This window comes from Thermobia domestica, chromosome 5, assembly GCF_964235325.1.
Source record: "Thermobia domestica chromosome 5, izTheDome1.hap1.1, whole genome shotgun sequence".
Classification (NCBI taxonomy): Eukaryota; Metazoa; Arthropoda; class Insecta; order Zygentoma; family Lepismatidae; genus Thermobia; species Thermobia domestica.
Window position 1 is genome coordinate 315,147,773 of NC_137458.1, and position 19,138 is coordinate 315,166,910.

Sequence of the window (19,138 nt, forward strand, 5' to 3'; positions counted from 1 at the left end):
TGATGAGAGATGAGTGAAATGGTGGAATGAAGGAAGTGGGACGAAACGGGAGAACCCCGAGAAAACCCACGAGCATGGTGTCTGTCCACCACAAAGTCCACACGGTGCGAGCTGGGATCGAACCAAGGACCCCAAGCGCCGGAGGTGAACGCTCTATCACTAAGCCACCGCGCCCCCATCTTAGTCCTTTCGAAGATACACGGAGTGCCAACGGACTTTATGGACATGAAATGAGAACCACCGCCATTTTGGGTGGGGTCAACATAGGGACCTGAAACTTTCACCAAAATATTTCTCTTGTCGAGACCTTTCCAACGATATATTACTCGACACCCTTTGTATTTTAAAATTTTCAAGTTTATCCCTCATACCCCTATATGGGGGTGTCTGGGTGAACTTTTATAGGTTAAAATTCAAGCCCCTTAATATAATTATGGACGTAGTTTTTCGTATTCTCATATTCGTAGCCAATTCTAAGATACATAGGGTGGAAACAGACTTTATGCACACCCTATATATATATATATATATATATATATATATATATATATATATATATATATATATATATATATATATATATATATATATATATATATATATATATTAGGGTGTTCCTTATTTAGTGTAATTTTGTGTTGCGATAAGCACACCCGCAAAATGTATTATATGTGACCGTAAACATGCATTTAAGATATGTTTAAATGAATCCCAAAGTAAAGTCCGTGTAGGAAAATTTTTGTCCACGAGTTTTCAGGTCGAAAATGGCCTGAAACAAGGAGATGCGTAGTCGCCATTATTATTTAACTTTGTTATGGAATACGTTATAAGGAAAATCAAAGATAGCAACCAGGGCCTAGCGTTGAACGGTATTCACCAGGTTATGGCATATGCTGATGATGTAAAGTTAATAGGTGATGATAGGAGAACAATAGAAAGAAATGCAGAGATCTTATTAAACGCTTGCAGGGACATGGGTTTAGAAGTAAATGCAGAGAAAACTAAATACATGGAAGTGCGTCGGGACCGTAATACGGCAAATTATGAATGCGCTAAAATATTAAATAAAACTTTTGATAAAGTGGATAGTTTCAAATATCTAGGATCAATATTAACAGAGGGAAATCATATTCACGAAGAAATTAAATGTCGACTAAAAGCAGGGAATTCGTGTTACTATTCGGTTCAAAATCTCTTGTCGTCGCGAATTCTGTCGAGGAATTTGAAGCTTAAAATATACAAAACGATAATCATGCCTGTTGTTTTGTATGGCTGCGAAACATGGTCACTTACTCTGAGGGAAGAACATAGACTGAAAGTATTTGAGAATAAGATCCTGAGACGAATATTCGGACCCAAGAGGAACGGGAACGGGGAATGGCGGAAACTTCATAACGAGGAACTACATAATTTATATGGTTTACCCAACATTGTTAGGGTCGTCAAGTCTAGGAGGCTTAGGTGGGCAGGTCATGTAGCTAGAATGGAAGAAAGTAGAAACGCTTTCAAAGTCTTGACTGGAAGACCAACAGGGAAACGACCATTAGGAAGACCTAGGCGCAGATGGCAAGATAATATTAAGAGGATCTCGCAGAGATAGGAATACAAAGTAGAAACTGGATACAGTTAGTTAAGGATAGAAGTCAGTGGAGAGCTTTTGTGAACGCGGCATTGAACCTCCGGGTTCCATAGGCCATAGAGTTAGTTAGTTAGTTAGTTAAACACGCATTAATGAAATAGAAACTTTCTACGAGAATCAGTATTGCCAACAAGTTGATACAAAAAGTCGCTAAATAGGAGTTGAAAAGACTCTAATCTTGGGTGAAAAGTCGCTAAAAATTTATTCGTGGAATTTCGTCTTTCTCTCTTTATAGTATCTACGCCACAAAAACGTAAATGAAAGATGCATATGTAACGAGCAATAATTTGACTTTTAATATAATATATATTTTTAACTTTATGTCCAATTTCACTTCAATAAAATCAAAATCGATTTTAGAAAAACTACGAAAAGCAAAAGTCTACAAAAAATATTACTTCACTTCTACTCGCGCTTCTAAAGATAACAAGCTTGCTATCGGTAATATACTGCTTGTGTCTCTGAACAGAGGCTCTGCAAACTAAAGGATATTAAAGGTAGGAGATCGTCCCCGTGAGAGGGCAGTGGATAACAGCAATCAAAATTGAATTTGGAGATAAATGCTATGTACTTTCCCAGCTCGTCAACACCTGCACTGATTCAAATAAGCAAAAGGAAAATAAACATACATCTCAATTGATTCAAGTTAATAGTACTTGATTATAGGAGAAGTTGTTTACAGTACGAAAGTCGCTAGATTTGTAAACAAGTCGCCAAATTGTCATTCAAAAATAACCAAAAAAGTCGCTAATCGGAATTTTTTTTCGTTATACTGGAAGTCGAATCCCCTAGATTTAGCGACTTTTCCCAAATATTGGCAACACTGATGAGAACGTTAACCCGTTCCTACTTGACAACAAAGTAATAAATGACATTTACAATGTCCAACCGTGATAACGGAGTAACTGAAAGAGACATAGAGATACGCAACTTTGCACGAAGGAACTAGAGAAAGGATGATATCTGCCCGTGTATTGAAGGACATCACCGGATAAACAGTATTGCCAACCCAATAGAAAGTTACGTTTTTGTAAATCGAATGACCTAAATTGAATATCATCTTTGGAAGTAACAATGAAAATAAAGATAAAAGAGATGATAAACACAGGTCAATGTTGCAAACTTTTGTTGAAATAACGCGAAACATGTGTTAAATGAAAACGCTATGGCGCGCAGAAAAAGTGAGGTACTAGTATTTTGTACACCTTAAATTAAATATTGACAAGAACTCTTTACGCTGACTCCAAGTCTAGAAGGTTCCGTTCAACAGTGTTGCCATTAAAAGAAGAGAAATTTGAGTTTTTAAAAGATACAATAACTCGGAATAGGTCACTAGTACAGTATGGTATAAAAGATATAATGCAAGGCGGTAAAGCATATCAGATGGAATCTATTCTTGGGACACTGAATACACTGAAAAACAAAACTGTTTTTGTTGTCTGTTAGCGTTTTGGCACTTGAATGTTGAAACCGGAAGTGTTCGGAAATGTCTATCACTTCCGGTTTTATTAGAGTCATGACAGGCATTATATTTTTCCTTGTGATGTTGAATCGATATTTAAAAATTACTTGTCGATCTCTGTTGCCTTTTTTGCTGTACGTAAAAAAGGCGCAAATACTGAAATCGCAAATACTAGTAGTAGTGTAACCAGATACAGACGGACGGCATTTTCCTTGACATGCTTGTTTCCTCGAAACGCTGAAGTGACTTTTTTTAAAAAATGCTTGTCGTTATATATTACCGTTTTTGTTCTATTGTAATTATTGAAACTTGAAGTACTAGCAACTTTTTAATGAGTTCAGGTTTTAGTAGACTAATACTGGTGGAAATGATGCCTTTTATAGTGATGTAGAATCGATTCCCAGAAAGCGCTTGTCACAATTATAGTTTTTGTAATGTTGAAATCATAAACGCTTGATTTCAACCACTTTCGATTTCAATAGAGAGTTAATAGAGGAGGTAGGACGTATTCTAGGGAGACTAAATTAATTCCAAAATACCGCTTCTCGATATATCTTACCGCGTTTGCTTTATTTAGCAATGGAAAATCAGTATTGAACCCGGAATTACTAGTAAAGTCAGGGGAGTAGCCAGCAGGTTTATCTAGGAGGGGCCGTCGTTTTTGAGGGGGCCAGCTACAATGTACAAAACCCGAAAAAACTGTTACAGGTAGTGATTTTGAGGCCTGGAAAAAAAAAACAGAAAATTTTGGTTTCCGTCCGGAAAACTAAAGACTGCTTTTTAGTTTTTTTTTCTTTTTTTCCATAAATTCTATTTTGTACCAGGTAGTGTTTATTATGCTTAGAAAAGAAGTGCTGTCCCCAACCAAACGCTATACCTTTATGCATAACTATTTCAATTTAAGGTGAATAATCAAATGATTTACCGTAAATTATTAAGTGTATGTAAATTATTTTTAAATGACTGAGGCGAAATAATCTTACGATGATGTTTTAAAAGCTGGTCATTTCGGGGATCCAGGAAATCATGTGGGGGCCCTGGCCCATTGTATATTCCTTAATTTTAAAGGAGTGAAACGAGAAGTGCGTAGTTGATGAAGTTTCATGGCTGAACCTTAAAGAACACGTAATTTTGTAGAAATGAAATGAAATCTTTGAGTTTTACGTCCCACGGTTATGCCAGTTAGGTTAAAGGAGACGGTGATTATGAGAAATGAATGAAATGGTGGAATGAAAAAAGTGGGAGGAAACGAGAGAACCCCGAGAAAACCCACACACACGGTGTTTGTCCACCACAAAGTTCACTTGGCGGGAGCAGGATTTGAACCCGCGACCCCAAGCACCAGAGGTGAACGCTCTACCACTGAGCCACCGCGGCCCCCCCGTAATTTTGTAGATGGTAAAACTAAACACTTTACAACAATCTCCACTAATATAAATATACCCTATACTTCATAACGTAAATGATACGGTGCTTCCTTTACATAACAAGTTATAGTTTCGATTTGTTTTCCCATCTCAGTAGTTGTGAAATACTCCTTAGCAATACAAAAAGTATTTATAGTACATCATGTTTGGAAAACAATGACCAGATTTTAAATTCTTACCAGGCCCGTATACAAGGGGTCTACGGGGGGCCGGGCCCCTCTAAATTTTATCTGGCCCAATAAAATTTTCATGATATGTTTGCAAATGAACTATGATATGATGATAAACTATAATATAGTTGGACCGCCCCCCCCCTACATTTTTTGGCTGGCTACCGGCCTGATTCTTACATCTAGGCAACAAAGCACATACGATCAATGAACATAATTTTGTACTATCTGACCAGCGATGGCCTAGAGTTTAAAATTACTGCCGTTAGATTGTACTACTAGCACCGAAATAGACGCTAATTTTAGTCGTTCACAAGATGGTATTATATTAATACATCAGAAAGCATTAATGTGTATTTGAATTTATCAACACCACGTGCGTGACTACGTTGCATTCCGATAATTTTATGGCATTGATTCAAAAGTGGTAAAGAACATTCGTCGTGGAAATTGCATATCCAAAATTTAAAGCACTGGACGTTTTTGAACACGAAGAAAAATGCATAATCCAGTTGGCATGTAACTGCTATTTTTACCAGGTTACGCGCGTCACCACATTAAGTAATGTTGTTTCATTTGTAGTACGATCTACCCCACCGTCCAGCGAAAATTTTGTATTGTGGGACCACCATTTCAAATCTAGAATTAACCCAAACCCATTCCGACGGTGGTAACTAACGTATATAATATTGTTACCACCTTCCTACGACTGTCCCCTCTTGGTTCTTTCTAAATCTGTGACTCCCTACCTTACGAGAGTAATAGTTTTTAACACGAAATCAATCATGTGAATAAAATTATCCATTCACAGCGAGTCTAGTTCGACGCCGAACTCCAGACTTGGCATGGTGTTCCCACCTGCTGTACTTTTATACCTGAAATTACATTACTTAAGGAGCGCACCCGCGTAAATACGATGTATCCACACGGAATTCCTAGTACTTTTTTTCTCAGTGAACGTAAAGAATCCATGGCTAATGATGCACGCCAGAGAAAAATTTGCGACACATTCAAGAGGATTTTAGTGAACACGCCCACCTTGGCTCTCAACTTCTGCATACAATATAGCGAATACAAATGTTTGTGGAGATACGTAAATCAGCTTGTACAGCGGGGGACACTTCTAAATGGTACAGCCATATGGAGATTTACGGCTAGGGTGTACCATTTAGAAGTGTCCCCCGCTGTACCACGATCATCCGTAGACTTGGACACTCTCTAAAACAGAATCACGGATTAAGTAAAGTATCTGGAAGAAGACGCTCTCAGACGTTTTGGTACGAATTATAGTAATCGGCTTAATTATATGTCTCAGCAAAAGGTAAAGGCCACATAGGGCATTCATAACTATGGTGAAAGAAACTCGAGGATTTACATAATAGTTCGTAATTTGTTTTGTAAATTGTAACACATTTTCATTATTAAATATGATAATTGAAAATAGGAGTAAGATCATTCTTTTTGAAACGCACTGTATATTCTGTAAGAGTACACAAAAATATATTAATGACTCTTTTGTATCAATGTTTGAAGGTAAATCGTATTTAGAATGGGACTATTGCTAATGCCAGCATGTTGCAACAGAAGATCGAAGTTTATCTATTTTTGTTTTCGTGAAACTTATACTGAGATAAAGTCTTAACCAAGAAAAACATATATAACCCATCAATAGTGAACCCTGAAGTTCAAGTTTGTAATATTGAAATTGACAGTAAATCGAAACATTTTGTAAAATTGGTATAAGAAATGCGCAACAAGTTCATTGGGAAGTTGGTAAGAAACATGCTAAGTGTAGGAGTAAAGTTAAATATGAAGTTGGATTTTGGACGGGTGAACGATACCATTTGTAACTATAGTTCCGTTGCTGTTACTTCCTGCCAGGTCCAACCCATTTGTTTACCTCGTTGACCTTGAAAGCACATGGAGTCAATACTGTGTTGTTATTTACCGCACAATACTAAGCTTTCCTAATCAATCACGGCTGTGCGGCTTTTCCTTTCGGACCGTGTGCTTTTCAAGGGCATGAAGTGAACAATATCGTCTATCAGCAGCCAACACAAAGCGCACTGTCTTCTGCTTTAGACGGTAGTGGCTACGTGATTGGAAGACGGTTCATACAGTGACGTGACTATATAGTTTAGGTAGGAGCCACTAAGAGATTGTTTTGCAGCAATAAATCTCTAGGTTCCTTAAGATACTGTATAGAGTTTGATGGTTAATTACCTTGTACGTTGTAAAAGTATTGAACAGAATTCCTAATGAACGAATATTTTATAGAAACTATCAAGTTCTCCTAATTAAATTTGTTCTCATTAGTGAACTAAAGCAGAAACTATTCTTAAAACAAGAATAATGGCAATAATTAAATGTTTATAAAATTTACAGAAATGATTAGTTTTTAAGTACTTACACGTGCTGAAGACATAACAAAGGACGCAGAACGCTAGAATCCAAGTGACGGAATAAATTGTTCTCCAGATTCCTGGAAAGAAAATAAGAATATAAGAAATACAGTATTGCGCTCGCTTTTATGCTGTACCTATTTCTTAAAAGCTCTTTTATTTTTTCCTTTATTCAAATTCAATTAAAATTATCACTTTTCGTTTCTAAAACTCTAATTATTTACGCCATGTATGGAATCTGAATTGAAATGAAATCATTTAGTTTAATGTGCTACAACTATGCCCTCAAGGCTAATAAGGGATAGAGAGGGATTAAAGGCAAGTGAATGATGGAAGAATTGTTAGAATGAGAATCTAGGACGAAACGGGAGTACCCCGAGAAAACCCAGGAACATGATGATATCCACCCCAAACTTACTTGGCTGGGGATTGAACCAGCAACCCCATGCACCAGAAGTAAGCGCTCTATAACCGAGTCTCCCTGCCCCCCCTTTGTCACGTCATGTCTATCTGTAGCGTAAAATCAAGAAGACATCGCAAAGAAGCGCGGAAATAGAATTATTCTTGGGACGCTCAGAACTACCTGGCTTTGTGGTTAGCGTATGCGTCTTTGACGAGAGACCAAGGTTCGATTCATTGTGGAGCTCATGTAGTTTTGATTACACGTTAATCTATAGGACCACGTCTCTTATAGCCTCGTTCCTAAGAATGATACTAAACTCTTAATTAACAGTCTTGAGACAATGAATCCATATCAAAAGAAAGTCTTATCACTGTGTTCTACTGGAGATGAATATTGACACCAGAAGTTGCAGTATGTTTGAAACCTTCCGTCTAAGTAGAAGAAAGATGGTTTAAATCTGTTGAACACATATCGGAAAACATTTCTTTCTCTGATGCCTGCCGACAAAGGACAAGTCCTTCTATGACTTCCTATACTTCTCCATAGCTTAACGTGAAAGTGTGAAGTTCTAATGACAACTGCTATAACTTGATATCTACTACTAGGATAGATAGAACAGAAGGTACGGGCCATTGCATTAAATTTTCTCACTCAAATTTCTCAGACTATAACCTGTTAGGCTGTAGTTATTATATAAACATTTATTTGTGATATACGAACAAATCCATAACACGTTTTCAAGATTTTTTTCCCGAAGAAAATTCACCTTCAAAAGTAAACTACCCCTTCTGAATATTTTTATTGGAAGTAATGTAAGCAACATTATTGTTTATTAATGAAATGTTTATACGAGAGATATGAACAAAATCGACTGGATCGTTATTGAGAAAATTGTCACACACACACACACACAAAATGAAATGAAATCTTTGAGTTTTACGTCCCATGGTTATGCCGGTTAGGCTAAAGGAGACGGTGATGATGAGAGATGAGTGAAATGGTGGAATGAAGAAAGTGGGAGGAAACGGGAGACCCTCGAGAAAACCCACGCACACGGTGTTTGTCCACCACAAAGTTCACTTGGCGGGGGCTGGGATCGAATCACACAAAAAAATCTCATTCACAAGAATAAACTACCCATTATGGAATTTGTCAGAAAAAAATAATTATTCCACATTATCAAGTTATTCATGATATATTTATTTATGACATACATATGAAGAAACTCGAATGAGTCTTATTTGAGAAAATTATTCATTCAGAAAGATCTCGTTCTCAAGAGTAAAGTATCTTTTCTGAGCTTTTTCCAGTAAACGACTACATCACAGTATGAAGTTGCTAATGAAATATTCGTGTTTATCATAGACATTCTTGGTAGTCATTTGCCGCTAATGAGAAGCTTGCATGCCCCACAGTCTTCCGGTAACCTCTTCGCATTAACGTACGATTTTTTTCTGTTTTGATATCGTCCGTTAATTATAGTCTCCTTCGCCTCCTCCCTCTCTTTCCTGCCACCATACCCTCTATCATGTCCTTCATGATGCAGTTCCTTCTTAGCCAATGTTCCAACCAGTTTCTCTTCCTCTTCTCAACAATACCTAAAACTGTTCTTTCCTTCTCACCATTTCTAACACTCTCTCATTCGTTTTCTGTTCGAACCAGCCAATTCTCTTCATTCATCTCCACAACCCACATTTCGAAAACTTCAGGTCGTTTTTAATCAGTTTCGCATAATGTCTATGTTTCTGTTCCGTACAGTACAATACTAAACACAAAGCATTTTATGAGTCCTTTTGGTGGAATAAATAAAAACAGAATTGTGAGAACCATTTCTTGGAAAATCGTATTTTTTTTTTTTTTTTTTATTTTGATCCTTCAGTAAACCACTATTACTTTCGTAGATAGGAAGAAAACTCGAACTCTCCTTATTAAACTTTCTTATTAAAAACTGAAGTTTAAAGTTTGGTTGAGATCCGAAGAACGGATGGCTTCTAGGTGGGTGAACACGTTTATATCGGGATGAACTAGAACGAACGAACTGACGGGCAGACATTCAGAAGTCACTTATTCGGAAAGTTGGACCATGAAACGTGTAAATGCGCTGGAACTTTGAATTCGATTATTTTCCTCATCACCATACTTTTTTCCTCTTCTATCATAAACTGAAAGTAAAGCTTCTTCTTCTCACTTTTGCATGTCTCTCCTCGTTTAGATCGTCCCCTCTCGTTTCTCCCCTTGCATGATATAATACTGTACTTGTTGCAATGCGCCTAACAATTAATTTTAAATCTCCATTTGTCTTTCTTCTGTTACACAGAAATCATGGTCTCTCCGCTGCCAGGTGGAAGTACAAAGGAAGAAAGAGAACACCACTCCGACTTTTCCGATCTGGAGGTGTGCCAGAATCTGAAATTCAACACAAGCTTACAATACAATAAAATACAGAGACAACGCTCGCACACGTCGAAGTGTGATATACTGCATCGCAAAATGGCCGGGTAAAGGTGAAACACAACGAAGAAGTAAGACGTTTATTAGCTACCACCACTGGCCGGAATATCTGGCAACCTTGATAAATGATTCTGCGTAATCGACGACTGCCTATCACCAATTAGATTGGATGTGCTCTGTAAATCATTTAGCTTTAGTTCTGCGTGTGATATTATCCAGTGTTGGGCAAAATCAATTGAAATCAATTGCAATTGATCAATCAATTGAAAGTAATTGCTCTGAAAATCAATTGCAATTGATTTCAATTGCAATTGATTTCAATTTGTAATTGACAATTAATTTCAATTGCAATTGAATTCAATCATAAAATTTGCAATTAAATTTTCGTCAATTGTTAATTGTTAATTGGTCACCAGGCAATTGAAACTTTTAATTGTTAATTGTCAATTGCAAAGGGTGCAATTGAAACATTCAATTGTTTAATTGCAATTGACAATTGAAACTTGTAATTGTTAATTGTAATTGTTAATTGCAATTGAAATCAGTAATTAAAACTGAAGATAAGAAGATATGTGTATATTGTATTGTCCACTTGTTACTGTTTTACATATTTCAAATAAGGTACTTATAAGAAATGCTGGATACCTACCACCCCTTTCCCCCCTGGGAAGAAAGCCGTGAAACTAAGTATTTTTTAAATATATTATGTTTATGGTTCTATCCCCCCCGAAAGAACTCTATATGCCCGTCATGCATACAATAGGAATGAGCACGAGCGAGTTCGAGCGAGTTTTCTTTAAACTCGACTCGAATCGAAGCAGACATCTTTGAGTTCGACTCGAGATCTCGGCTCGAAAAATTTCCCCCAACTCGACTCGAATTTACAACGAGATACTTTGTATCGATTGATAATTACCTGTATTTTTGGGCAGAAAGTGCTTCTACATAAGCACTATACCTGATATAATGTTAATTTCAAAATAACAAAAGAAGAATGTTTTTAATATATGTAAGAAATATACATTATTGTATATTTGGTTGCTAGGTAGTTGTTTATAGATACATAATTAACATGTTTGATTGCAAAACAGTTTGTATGAATATACGTTAAAAGAGAATCAACGAATAAATTATTTACTACTCATCATCGACTTGTAATTTCAGTATAAAAGGTGAGAATACTAGTGGATATAATTACGGAAGATATTTTAAGGTGTGAACAATTACGGCCACTAAAGATTTACTTATGTTATTAGCCGAACCAGGGTTGGCGACCACCTTTGGTGAGTCGTAAAATTTTGGTTTACCTCACCCGGGATCTTTGTAAATTCATATCCTGAAGTACAAAGTAAGGGGTGAATTTACTTCAGTAATAAGGTTCATGTCTACGAACTTAACTATACTTAGAAGTGGTAAAATAATCACAAGAAAAATTATGCTCGGTGAGGCAATGGAGAAAGAAACTGGTGACAGTGGTAACGACGAACAAAATACAGCCCCTGTTGTACCTGAAGTGTTGACATTTGAAGACAAAATCTTAATGGCTTTACAGCGACAAGAACAAAAGTTAGCCCAGATGTCGGAAGAATTAAAGCATACGGTTCAGCAGAAATCCGAAGAATCCAGTAAACAGTACGAGGAATTAAGTAGACGGTTGGAGCAAATAGAACAAAATTCAGAAGATACGAAACAATCTGTGATCCAGGCGGTGAAAGACCTTACATTACAATTTGATGAAAAGTTAAAAAGAGTATCAGAAGATTGCCAGGATAATTACAACCATGTAATCCAAGAAGTCAATTGTGTAAAAAAGGATTTGGAAGTAATAGAATCTTCTGTACGGCAACAAAAGATTCAGGTTACGGATAATTCTAACCAAATACGTGCAAACTCTCAGTTGATATCTACATTACAAGAGGATATTAGGATGTTACAAATTAAGGACAACGCATACCACAACAACATGGTTAATGATCATTTGGAGTTCCCTTGTTCACAAGAGATGACCTCGCATTCACCCGTAACAAATCAACGTGGACCTCATATTATCTCATCTTCAAGTAATCCATCCGATGAGGACATTATTTTGGAAGGAATTCATTCAAGGAATAAAGATGGGCGGAAAAGAGATGGTGGAACCACAGATAAAGCAGTAGGTAAAAATTGTCACTCAACACGAACACGAAATGGTGAAAGGAAGGTAAAGTTAAGTGTAAAGATGAGTGAAATACGTGCTATGAGTAAGTTTAGTGGTAAATGTAATGAAAATGCTACCTCTTTCTTAGAAAAATTTCAAGATGAGTGCAATATAATGTGTATAGATAAATCGCAATATATGAAACTAATCCCTCATTTATTACTCCCACCATGTTCTTTATGGTTTAAAGCAGTACGGGATCACATCAATACTTATGAGGAATTCAAAGCAGCGCTGATTGCAAATTACGAAAACGACTTTTTGCTTGCAAACAGAGATGCCACGATTAGAAACCAACCTTTTAATCCTCGTTTGCACAAATCTGTTGTCGATTTTGTCGTAAATACATATAACGAATTAAAAGTCGTAAATCCGTTGCAATCGGAATCCAGAGTAATTGCATCAATTCGAAATTTGCTACCGTTTAAACTACAACAGATCCTGTTTTCTACCCAGTGTATGAGTCTTAATCACCTATTAACGCTTGTCCAATGTTATGAAACTCAATATCACGCTCAGAATCATCAAGCAGGATTAGGCAAAATTAAAAACAATTCAGATCACCTTGTACCTGTTCGGAATCTAAATATCTGTAATGTAAACGATACGGAATATAACCTAAGTCGAGCAAATTTCAACAATCAGAACGGACAAAATAGACAGAGATATGATGGGAATCCACCTAACCTAACCAATCGTGACAATAATTATGTCAGATCACTTAATCGAAGGAGGCTCAAAAACAGTCGAAATGCATGGCGAAATTATAGAAATGCTATAAATCCTATGTATAGACATAACCGTAGTTCAAGAGATGGCACTTCATATCAAAATCAAAATAATGACGCAATTCATGTACAAAATGATAATGCGGGACCTAATCACGATTGTGCAGTACAATGTACTTTATTAGAATCATATGCAGGTACGAATTTAAATTGACTGCAATTGATGAAGTAAGGGTTAAACCCATATCAACTATAGATTCTTATCAACATTTATCTTCAAATTTATGTGTTAATGTTAATAATGAAAACAACCCTTATGACTTTTAAATACTTTATCACGTCTGTTTCAACAAATGATAATTTTCAAATGATTTTAATTCTTTCTTGTTAATGTGAAGAATTATAATTCGATTCGTAATTGATTAAAAGCAAAGGTTATTTATATTATATTGATCTGTGTTGAAACTTTGTTGTCAAAGATTATGTTAAATATAAGATTCATTCTATTAAGCTAATTATTCGACGGCTGTCTTTATGAGCTACCTTATATGTTATTCGAATAAGATCCTTTTGTATCATGACGCCTTATTGATATAATGTATATTTTAAAATATCATCTAACATAATTACTATATAATGCGCCCTGGAAAGATCAAACATCTTTTTCTTAATATGATCGTTTTTAATAATGATTGAAACTATTGATCATTGTGATTTATGTTTTAAAATGTAATTGACTTTTACAATTTTTGACTTCGCACCCTTCAGTGATTAGATTAATAAGCGACGACGTTTCTATAATAAAAGATAAATATTAATGAAATAAAAGATTTATTATAAATGTATTTCTATAAAGGAAGCTTAATAAAGTTATATACGAGGGTCGATCAAAATGTAAAAGGACGTAATTAATAGAATATCATTATTATAAACGGACCTGTGGCTCTTAAATATAAAAGCCAAGCTCGCTTGTAACTTTTATATTCAGTCCCGTCGTCGGGCGACATTTTATACAACGAGATACTTTGTATCGATTGATAATTACCTGTATTTTTGGGCAGAAAGTGCTTCTACATAAGCACTATACCTGATATAATGTTAATTTCAAAATAACAAAAGAAGAATGTTTTTAATATATGTAAGAAATATACATTATTGTATATTTGGTTGCTAGGTAGTTGTTTATAGATACATAATTAACATGTTTGATTGCAAAACAGTTTGTATGAATATACGTTAAAAGAGAATCAACGAATAAATTATTTACTACTCATCATCGACTTGTAATTTCAGTATAAAAGGTGAGAATACTAGTGGATATAATTACGGAAGATATTTTAAGGTGTGAACAATTACGGCGACTAAAGATTTACTTATGTTATTAGCCGAACCAGGGTTGGCGACCACCTGTGGTGAGTCGTTGTAAATTCGGATCGAGTTTCCAGTCGAGTCGAGCCAATTCGAGCTAAATCCTTTGTGTAGTTCCAAGTACTACTATCTTCAAGTATCCTACATAGACAATATAATTATCAATGATACTACTACTACTATTATAACTAATTATTATTATAACACCGTGTACCTGTATAAACATGGAATATAGGCGGTTTGTATCGGAATACTAAAAATTAGTTAACTGTCGATCTCGGTAGTCAAGAAATCTTCAGGAGGCAAGGACATCGGTCACGAGGTTATTGGTTTGAGTTCAGGAGGAGCAAGTATTCGGGCTCGAGCCAAAAATTGTTAGAAGTTATGGGACTCCAGCCAAACATGTTTAAAACTGCTCGACCCGGGTTTAGGGTTGTCAACGACTCAAGCGGCTCGCTTACAGCTCATTCACTTATCGAGCCGAACCGAGAAGTGAGCCGAGCCAACAGTTTATCCAACCGAGCTAGCTCGAGCCGAAGGCTCACACGAGCCGAACCGAACCGAGCTGATTGCTTACCCCAACCGAGCCGGTTTAAGCCATTGGCTCAGATAAGCTAACTCGAACCCAGCCTATGGACTCGTTTCAACGGAGCTGGTTCGAGCCATTGGCTTCAATCGAGCCGAGTCGATAACTAGTCTTTACCGAGCCGCTTCAAGCCATTGTCTCAATTGAGCCCAGTCGATGGGTAATCCCAACCAAGCCAGCTCAAGCTGTACGCTCAGTTGAACCGAGCCGAGCCGGTTGACATCACTATTCCGGTTGGGCTTCTACGTTGGCTAAAAAATTGGACCGTGCAGTTCTCAGCCTTGATGGTAAGAACTACAAAAAATGATACGAAATCTTTAGTTTTACGTCCCTCGCTTGTGCCGGTTAGGCTAAAGGAGATGGTGATGATGGGAAATGAATGACATGAAGAAAGTGGGAGGAAACGGGAGAACCCCGAGAAAATCCACGAGCACGGTGTTTGTCCACCACAAAGTCCAAACTGCGCGAGCTGGGATCGAACCAGGGACCTCAAGCACCGGAGGTGAACGCTCTACCACTGACCCACCGCGCCCCCTGGTAAGAACTACAGTATATACTTATATTGGTGCTCACGGCATCATTAACTTGTTCCACCACCAACGAATTTCGAGGTACTCTGTTTTGCATCTTTTGTGCGTGTTTTGTGTCGCTTTGTGCGCCTATTCCCACATTTTGTGCATCACCGGAAGTGGGTCAAAATGGGCCTACAAATATGGCGGAACAAATTATTGCTCTTCCGCCACCAATGAATTTCGAGGTCGTTTCCTTCACATCGTTTTGTGCCGTTTAGTGCGTCATGGGAAGTGGGTCAAAATGGGCTTCCAAGATGGGACGAAAATGACCAAGAGTTCCGCTACTATCGAATTTCGAGGTCGTCAATTTCACACCGCGTACCCTTTTGTGCGCCTATTTCGACGTTTTGTGCGTCACTGGAAGATGGTCAAAATGGGCCTCGAAGGTGGACGAAAATGACCCACTTCTCCGCCACTAAAGAATTTCGAGGTCCTTCATTTTGCATCGACTACTGAATTTTCGTGCTGTTTCGTGCCCCCATTTCCACGTTTCGTGCGTCACCAGAAGTGGGTCAAAATAAGCTTCCAAGATGGGACGAAAATGACCCACTGTTCCGCCACTATCGAATTTCGAGGTCGTTAATTTCACATCGCGTACCCTTTTGTGCGCGTATTTCGACGCTTTGTGCGTCACTGGAAGACGGTCAAAATGGGTCTCGAATATGGGACGAAAATGACCCACTGCTCCGCCACTACCAAATTTCGTGGTCCTTCCTTTCGCATCGACTAGTGAATGTTTCGTGCCATTTCGTGCCCTTATTTCCACGTTTTGCGCGTCACCAGAAGTGTGTCAAAATGGGCCTCTAAAGTGTGACCAAAATGACCCATTGTTCCGACACTATCGAATTTCTAGGTCGTTTCTTTTGCATCGTTTAGTGCCCATTTTTTAAAAAAAGTTTTATGTACCTACTTCCTCGTCTTGTGCGTCAGTGAGTTAAACAGGCCTTTAAAGTGGGAGTTAAATGGCTCACTGTTCCGCCACTATCGAATTTCGGGGTCCGTTCTTTCGCATCGTTTAGTGTCTGTTTTGTACGTTTTGTGCGTCACCAGAAGTGTGTCAAAATGGGCTTCCAAAGTGTGACGAAAATGACCCACTTCTCCGTCACTACCGAATTTCCTGGTCCTTCCTTTCGCATCGACTAGTGAATGTTTCGTGCCGTTTCGTGCCCTTATTTCCACGTTTTGCGCGTCACCAGACGTGTTTTAAAATGGGTCTCCAAAGTGTGACGAAAATGACTCACTCCTCCGCCACTACCGAATTTCGAGGTCCTTCCTTTCGCATTAACTAGTGCCTGTTTTGTTACGTTTTGTGCCCCTATTTCCGCGTTTTGTTGGTCACCAGAAGTGTGAAAAATGAGCCTCCAAGGTGTGACGAAAATGACCCACTGTTCCGACACTATCGAATTTCTAGATCGTTACTTTCGCATCGTTTATTGCCCTTTTTTTAAGTTTTCTGCGCCTATTTCTCGTCTTGTGCATCACCAGAGGTGAGTTAAACGAGGCTTTAAAGTGGGAGTTAAATGGCTCACTGTTCCGCTACTATCGAATTTCGGGGTTGGTTCTTTCGCATCGTTTAGTGTGTACCGTTGTACCGTTCTGTTCGCCTACTTCCACGTTTTGAGCATCACCAGAAATGCCTCAAAATGGTCCATCAATGTGTGAGGAAATAGAGCCATTGTTCCGCCACTGTCGAATTTGGAGGTCGTTTCTTTCGCATCGTATAATGCCTGCTTTGTACTGTTTTGTGCTCCTATTTCCACTTTAGTGCGACAACGAAAATGGGTCAAAATGGCCTACAAGTATAGCGGAATAACTTAATGCTGTTCCGTCACCATCGAATGTCGAGGTCGTTTTCTTCACATTTTTTACGCATGATTTGTGTCGCTTTGTGCATCATTGGGAGAGGGTCAAAATGGACCTTGAAAGTGGAATGGATATGTCTTTTTCTGCCATATTTGTAGGTCGTCTTTGACCCACTTTCGTTGGCCTACAAAACGTGAAAATATGCGCAGAAACGGTAAAAACATGCACTAAACAATGCGAAAAAGCGAACTTGTAATTCGATACGGGTGGGAGAGTGGATCATATTTCTTCCCACATTGAATGCCCATTTCGACCCACTACCATTGATTCACAAAACGTGGAAATAGGCTTACAAAACGGTAGAAAACACGCACAAGATGATGTGAATGAAACGACCTCGAAATCGTTCCTGACGGAACAGCATTAACTTGTTCCGCCATTTGTAGGATAACATTGACCCATTTCCGGTGACGCAGAAAACGAGGAAATAGGCTCTGAAAACGACACAAAAATTTTCCATGTAATTAAGCTAAATTTCCATTTAAGTTTGTAAGCTTAATTATATGGAAAATTTTATACATTTTTCCTTTATGTTGGCCTACTTTACGTTGATTTGGGACTTTTAAATTTTATTCAGTTTTCCACTGAAAAGTATCTATAATTCAACAAGGAAATAATTATTAATTATAATTATTATCTATATAATTGAATTCATTGTAATTTGTTCCATAACAAACACTTTACCATTTCGTACTAGCTGTTATGCCCGTTCTTCGCATGGATCAGATAAAATATCAATGTAAACGAACTGAACAACGGGAGAACAATTAAGAAACATTTCTAAAATTGGATATATTTTGTGTGAATATATATCCAACAACGTGCATGTGTTTTCATTCGGAAGGCCGATGGGGGATGAATTTGAACGTATACACTATCGGGGGTGTCACTATACGTCTGAGCAACCCCAATAAATATGGATTCGACACAAATTCTACTACTTTTACATGTCCCGGTGAAAAACCCCTCAGACCCCCTAGGTTCGTATTGTGAAAAAATCTCCTCTGGCCCCCACAAACCCCCAACCAATACCGCGAAAACTATGAATGTGACACTAACATCTGCCATTTTCTAATACTTTTTACATATGCCGGTAAAAGTCCCTATAATCCTCTGGTTCCAATTAAAAAAAAACAATGCCTCTGGCCCACAGCCGATGGGGGCTGTATTTGGAAGTCAACGCCTGTGGAAGTATCACCATTCATCTCAGCGACAGCGAAAACTATGGATTTGACACTAATATCGGTAACTTTCCATTACTTTTACATGTCTCGCAATTCCCCACCCCCGGTGACTCTCGGCCCGCATTCAATGGTGGCTAAATTTGAAAATCATCGCTAATGAAAGTATCACCATTGATCTCAGCCACCGCGAAAACTACGGATTTGACATCGGTCATTGTGGATTATTTTTACATGTCTCGTGATCCCCTTTATAATGCCCCCCTTTCTTAGCTGATGGGGGCTAAATATGAAAGTAAACGCGGTATTGAGTTTCACAATTGAGCTCAGCTATCCCGAAAACTATGGATTTGACACTAATATCGGTCATTTTCGATTATTTTTACATGTCTCGGAATTCCCCCCTCTGGTGACCCAAGGCCCGCATACAACGGTGAATGAATTTGAAAGTCATCGCTAATGGTAGTGTCGCCATTGATATCAGCAACCGCGAAAACTATGGATTTGACACTAATATCGGTCATTTTGGATTACTTTTACGTTTCGGTATCCCCCCCCCCCCGTTGACCCACGGCCCGCAGCCGAATACGGTGAATTTGGAAGTTAATGCGATTGGAGTTCCACTATTGATCTCAGCGACCGCGAAAACTATGAAATCGACACTGATATCTTTCTACTTTTACATGTCC

The 19,138-nt window shown here is 37.9% G+C and overlaps 1 protein-coding gene across 1 annotated transcript in view; it reads right to left on the reverse strand.

Annotated features, from left to right (window-relative positions):
• Positions 1–19,138, reverse strand: part of LOC145686791 (uncharacterized) — a 759,437-nt gene that overhangs the window by 143,440 nt on the left and 596,859 nt on the right. Inside the window, exon 13 of the mRNA XM_081760448.1 lies at positions 7,109–7,180. Within this exon, the coding sequence (XP_081616574.1) occupies positions 7,109–7,180 (72 nt within the window). The remainder of the gene's footprint in view (positions 1–7,108; positions 7,181–19,138) is intronic.